Source organism: Mus pahari, chromosome 3 (assembly GCF_900095145.1).
Source record: "Mus pahari chromosome 3, PAHARI_EIJ_v1.1, whole genome shotgun sequence".
Classification (NCBI taxonomy): Eukaryota; Metazoa; Chordata; class Mammalia; order Rodentia; family Muridae; genus Mus; species Mus pahari.
In genome coordinates this window covers 117,547,396-117,554,149 of record NC_034592.1, presented here as the reverse complement: position 1 = coordinate 117,554,149, position 6,754 = coordinate 117,547,396, and the positions used below count along the sequence as shown (strand labels likewise).

At 39.3% G+C, this 6,754-nt stretch overlaps 1 protein-coding gene across 2 annotated transcripts in view; it reads left to right on the top strand.

The window, feature by feature from the left end:
* Hao1 (hydroxyacid oxidase 1) overlaps positions 1-6,754 on the top strand; it is a 49,756-nt gene that overhangs the window by 4,101 nt on the left and 38,901 nt on the right. The window contains exon 2 of one of the 2 annotated variants that reach the window (XM_021193425.1): positions 1,672-1,823. In XM_021193425.1, the coding sequence (XP_021049084.1) occupies positions 1,672-1,823 (152 nt within the window). The remainder of the gene's footprint in view (positions 1-1,671; positions 1,824-6,754) is intronic. The other variant, XM_029536657.1, reaches the window with a different exon arrangement.

The following is a 6,754-nucleotide window of genomic DNA, read 5'->3' as shown; positions in this document are numbered from 1 at the left end:
AGAGGGAGGGAGGGAGAGAGAGAGAGAGAGAGAGAGAGAGAGAGAGAGAGAGAGAGAATGTCCCATAGTGTTGTGCGTCCTCAAACTCTTCCGTTGTTCTTTTAGTCATATGTAAATGTAAATGTTAACGCGTTTCAAAGCTGTTGTGTCTGTCCCCTCTATTAAAATCTCTTTCTCTAATTCCAACAACACTCTTAGAGATGACTGGTAATGAAAATTCCCTCCACAGCTTCTGCTTCTCCCCCTTCACATTGGAGAGCAGAGCATTATGCTGTAAGTGTCCATGGTGAGGAACAGATTTCCAGGAACAGAACATGTGATGTGATGGAAAACAATGAAAATTATGATGGTCAAAGAACAGCTTATGGAGAAAACCAACCAACCAACCAACCAACCAACCAACCAACCAACCAATCAACCAACCAACCAACCAACTAACCAACCAGCTAGCTAGCTTAGGAACCAGATACTAAACTTCTTTATCACCTTGTTGAGGGGTGGGTTGTTTTAGTTTACTGTGTGAGAGATGTTAGATTGCAGACTTCAAGCAGGTCCTCAAGGCAGAACTACTGCTGCTGTGCCTCCTCTCCCTCCCCCAGAGACAGGTGTTAGTCAATGAAAGGCTTTCCCCTCATCTCTCCAGTATGAAGTCACTCTTCACTATATTTGCAAGAACAATCTCAGCCTCATTAGAATTAGGATTAAATCTAGAAAATCAACATACAGGACTGTTGGTTAGGCTTGTAAGTGTGTCTAAACAAGGTATTTATTTTAATAATGTCCAGTCTTGATCTGCCTGCAATGAGAAGACTAATTGACATAAGCAAGTAAGAAATAGACTTTCTGTTCATAGGAAAGACAAGTTAGTCTCCAGTAAGATTTACGGATACAATTTGGCTTATTAACTTTTGTTCTGATTTTGAGGAATCACAGAAAAAATCATTTACAATATTTTTCAAGAATTAAAAGTTTTAGTTTCTATTAACTATTCTGAGGAAAGGGCTTGACTAACAAAACAAGTAACCAAGCTTTAACTCTTCTCTTATGTTCATTCGTCAGCGGACACAGCATTTAGTTAATAACTTTGAAGAAAATATACGTAATTTTAAAAGCAATTGCCTTGAGCTCTTCTCTCTTACAGAAGGAAGATCCATATCTTCTCCAATCTGAATATAACCTCTAGGACTTTGTATATCATCATCTAAATCTGGTGAAAGTAAAATAAGATCTACATTCACCCCAAAGTCTATAAGTGTCTGTTCATGGTGACATTCTTTATCATCGATACAAAATGGAAATATCCTAAGTGTACCCCAGTAGTGAATAATCAACTAAGGTTCCCTCCAAGAGGTGAAATGGGTCAGCCCAATGGTACAAGCTGGTGACACACACACCAGCAGAGATCAATGACAGGATGTCAGGCTCAGAAGGCTGTTTACTATAGGAATCCATCACACAAAACTCTTAAAAAGTGGAAGTATGTGGATGAAAAATACAGGCCAATGTTTGTCAGAGGTTTGAGGTAGGGAGAAAATTTCACTGTGCAAGGAAAAGGTTTGGCCTAATGAAAAAAAAATTTTCTCTTTTAAAATGAAATGTTAAAGTTTTTTGCTTATATCTTTGAATTTCTAAATTTACATTTATTGATATTAATATTATTTTAAATTCCAGATGGAAACTCTATCCACGGATGCTTCGCAACGTTGCTGATATCGATCTGTCAACTTCTGTTTTAGGGCAGAGAGTCAGCATGCCAATATGTGTTGGGGCTACTGCCATGCAGTGCATGGCTCATGTGGATGGGGAGCTGGCCACTGTGCGAGGTATGAAAAGAGAGACAAATAGAGGCTCCCTTCTCGAACACCCTTCCTAGGATGCTTTATTTAAAACAATTACATTCCTTGTTTTTCTTTTTTTTCTTTATATTTTTCAATTTTTCATATATATATATATATATATATATATATATATATATATATATATATATATATATAAAACCATGAAACCCCTGGTTTTACCATCAACTTTCTAGCTTTTGGTTCAGGGCTTGGTGCTTGGGTTTCTATGTCCTCTGTGAAACATTGATCAAACTAGTACTTGCTGCTTTTGGTTGCTCTGTGTGTGTGTGTGTGGGGGGGTGTTGGTCCACAGAAATTATACATATAAACACCTGATGCAGAGTAGTGCTCAGCTAATGTTTGTAATTTTATGAGTAATAATATCAGGGTCTCTAAAAATGGAGATCCAAGAACTAGCTTGCCCAAGATCATAGGTCTTGAGTGGCAGAGGTGGGGTTGTTCCAAACAAATGATTTGCATACTGAAAGAACAAAGGTAGAGACCTAGTTGGCTCTGTTTTCTTCTATGGTATTGGAACTTGATTCTGTTTTATGGGTGGATTCTTTTCCCAGTAGAGCATTTCCCACTGCTTCAGGAAAGAGCAAAGAGGAAAGGAAAAAGACTACAAAGAAATTTCTCTCCATGGCTAATAGATTACCTTCCTAGTTCCCTAGCAACACTGAATATATGAAAGGCTATACGTAGACCTCGGCACATTCTGCTTTACAGACTAAGAATTGTGGCTGAGGAATCCTATTTAACATCTTTTGATGTCAGGCAGGCAAGAGATGAAGGGCCAAAAGAGCATGAACTCAATGCTATTTAAAGCTTTTTAATTCCGAGAATTAAGAATCAAATGGCTCTACCTTCTTCATTAAAATGACTCCCACAGAACTCTGCCAAGAACATCAAAATTTTGCTTTGACACAAAAAGGTTGTACTGCATCAGCCTAGGTCAGAGGCTGGCAGCATCCTTACTGCTGGATAACTACATGCAGCTGAGTGTGCGCAGAGCCCCAGGGGCTTAGTTTTCGTAATCCAGAAATACACAGCCCATGGGATGGAGGTGGTGGGAAGTGGGAGACCAGGCTAAGGGAGTGTAGAGGAGTGGGTCCATTTAAAGAAACTTAGGGCAAAAAAACAAAAGTGGAGAGGTGGGCATATTATCTTAATACTTGAATGTACCAAAATTTCCATAAATATCAAAAGGAAATATTCCATAGGATATTGTAATTTTTTTGAGGAATTGAATAATAGTTGAGAAAAATAAGAGACCACAAAGGGAAATTTTCACTCAATATCAATAGCCCTCAAAGAAGAAAGTGATACAAAGATGAAAGTAAGAAAATAAGAAATTCATGAATGGACACAAGAGTCAACAAAGGGAAATACTCCACTAATATGCAAAGGAATATAAGTCATTATGTATCTTATTTTCTGGATGTGAGATTTTTATTTTAAGGTCATGATGTCTGGTGTGATTTGGGGAAAATGTTCAGTTTCCAACATGGATCTGAAGAATAGAAAGCAAGGAATCTAAGAAATAATGTGGCACTCACTCTGTATCGAAGATTTTAGATGAGAATTCTACATGATGCTGTAACTTTTTATTTTTTATTTTTTTGAAAAAGATTTGTACAAGAGTTTCCATGATTTTAACTTCATTGGACAGACCTTAGAAGAATTGACTTTTAAATCGAGATACCATGGAAAAAATGGCAAGCATATAAAAAATTTTGAAAATGGTACAGAAATTGATTGTGATCTCTGTCTTTTGTCTCTTAAAAAAAAACTCTTTCCTTCTTTTTCTTTTTTTTTTCTCATTTTCAACTTTTTATAAGAACTTGTTTTCTATCTCAGCTGGATCCTATTGCCTCAGCTTCCTTCCTGCTTGGACTACAGATATACTAGCTACCATACTTGAATTATTTCAATTAGCAGTTACAATTGGTAGTAAGGCACACAATTTCATGTTTTTATTAGTGGGCAGAAACAATGTTAGGAAGACTGTATTGGAAAATGGAGATGATTTTTGTAATTTACTAGTTTTTCAAAGTGGAGTAGGAGGTTACTTCTGGGTTATAGCCCATCCTTATAAACTATATTTGAATTATTGTTCAAGAAGCAAGCAATGGAAAATAGATTTGAAAGAGGAGACACAATCAGGAAACAACTCAGAGGACAGAGTAGAAGGAAGCAAGTTTATCAGTGGGCAGAGCTCACCTGGTAAGTCACTGCAGGGCCAGGGAACTTGGCATCACTGTCCAGTTTTGTGGACAAATTGCTAGAGTTTCCGAGAACTGCTTTCATAACTACTGATGGCATGCTGTACTCTCTAACTTCTTCCCTATGGGTCCAAAGCTGGGGCTTCTGGTTGAGGACAGGCTGGGGTGAAAGGAAAATGCTTGTTTAGAAACTATTAGAGAGGACTAGTCACCAAATGCTATGTCCCCAGGGAACTCACCATGAGCGGATAGTAAGTGCTCATTAGCACTTACCCTTTAAGATTTATTTAGCACAAAATTGTCACCTCCTAGGCACTTGCCTAAGTACATCACAGCTGTCAAGTTTGGTATTCTCAGAAAGCCCAGAGAAGCAGCTTCATTATTAAGACTATTTTACACACGAGAAACTGAGGCACATATAAGATGAGTCACTTGCTCAGGGCTACAGGATTCATACGTGACAGGAAGTGTCCAGATCCCAGCAGTCTGTCTCCAGAAAAGTGGCTTCAAACTACTGGGTGCTGCTTTGAAAATGCTCTGAAGGAGTTATGGCATCAGAAGCCAGGCGTTTATAGTTTTAGATGTGTACAAAGGAGGACTCTGGGACAGTGACACATACAATCTACCATTGAGTGAGTGAAGTGGAAAGGGCATAAGAAATAGGGTTCAGAGATCCCTGGCTTCAAGAATCCAAAACACCTGAGTCATAGCATCTCAGGCTATAACACAGCTGTGAACCAGAGAGCTAGCTCCCTCAAGGACCTCCACATTCTTCCAGTTTTCATCTGTGTTCTCATGATCTTCTACAATGCGTTGTTCTCTTTAATATTGGAATTAATCAGCTCAGAGCAAAGGCTATTGCTTGATTTGTGCATGTGAGCATGATCTGTGAATTTGGCATGGCTTGGGCATTTAGGTGTGGGAATAATGAGTTTCTTTGGCAGGAAAAGGAGGGGCCCTTGAGCGGATGCTTCGGGTGACTGGGGTATTTGAATTCATTACTTCTTCCTGCCACTCTTGGCTTCTAGAGAAATGTGGACAGAGATAATCCTCAGTGAAGGATGTAGTTAGCCACAAGTAAGTTTAAGCAAGAATGGAGCAACCTTTATGTTTAGCCAATTACTCTCTGAAATGCAGGAAACTATCACAGAACCAAGAATCTATTAATTGATTTATTCCATTATTCCCAGGGAGAATTAGACAATCTATGTCTGATCCTTGAACATATTGCAAAATCTGTTCAAGTTTCCATGGAAGAGTTTTGTCTACCTCCTAATTATCTGGCCCCTAAATTTTGTATTTCCAGGGACACAGCCTATGTGAAGTTGGGGTCAAGTTTAAAGGACAGAGGTTAGTTTATGATCTCAGGACAAAGTGTCCCCAACAACTTGGCAAATGAGGATCATTCACATCTACAGGGAAAAGTCTGACCTGTGAAATTAGCATGTTCTGTTGACAGTTATAGATATAGTGACAGTTATAGATATGGCCACAGCACCATAGTCTCACATACCCTGAGTGATTTCCAGAGTTCTTCCCAGAATCTGACACAAAAGTCCTGTACATTGTCCTGTCATCACTGTGGGCACAAATAGGCATGACCCAGACCCACAGCTAGGATTCCATGTTTTCCCATTGTCTGATGGCTGTAGAATGCACTACACATTTTATTATTAATTTTGAGACGATGCATACAAGCATGCCAGGTAAAACGCAGGGGCCCTTCACATTTTAGTGCACAGCTAGTTGCTGGATGTAAGTGAGAGCTCTACATTCTTTAGTGTGGAGTCCTGAAATAAATGCTAAGACAGCGGTGATGCATGCCAGTCGCTCACTTTCTCCCCAGATCCCCAGGTTCCAAAATCTTCTTCTTGCATATATAACTGCTTTCAGACAAGCACAGTCTATTCATAGCTTATCATAATGACAACCACTTTATTTTTGAACTAATACTTTTGTCTTACACTTAAAGCAAGGACCTCGAAAATTACCTTTGAAGGCTAAGCTTGAGATACTTAATGTCCATGGAGTAGAGGAGGTAAGGAAACTAAGTCTATGCTCAGTGGTAAAGGCAGTGATTGCCTGTTTTATCCCAAAGGGGGCAGCCGTGAACTTGCTTAAGCTGACTTCCTGAGGGAGTGAGGAGAGACTGCCAGCTCTTTAAATATCTCAAAAGAAGCCAGCAATCTCATTTTTTTAAATGTACAATTTCTTGTTTTTATACGTTGGCAAATAAATCAAAATTCTTTAAAACGTTATTTGGGGCAACAGCGTGTGGGCCAAAGCAAATACAACTGTTACAACTGTCCCCGGGCTGTTCAGCAAGGACAAGCAATTTATGGGCGAATTCACCACCAACTGGTTTTGCATCTTAGGGCCTCTGCTCCTTTTCACTTTCTAGGGTTACCATTTCCTCACTGATAATGTGAACTGCTTAAGAAAGCCTATGGTTTTGCATATCATGTCTCAAGGGGCTTGGGGCTCTTCTGAAGGACCTTAGAAACTTAGTCATCACTGGGCATGCCTGCTGTTGTGAATTTAGTAATTAAAAAAAAAGTTCTTTAGGAAAAGCTTTCCACTGCTAAACAATACATGACAGAAAACCTGTCTGTGAGAAAACTGCAAAACAAAACCCTGCTCAGCATGGTGGCTCAACCAGCTCAGCATGGTGGCTCACGCCTGCAAGCTCAG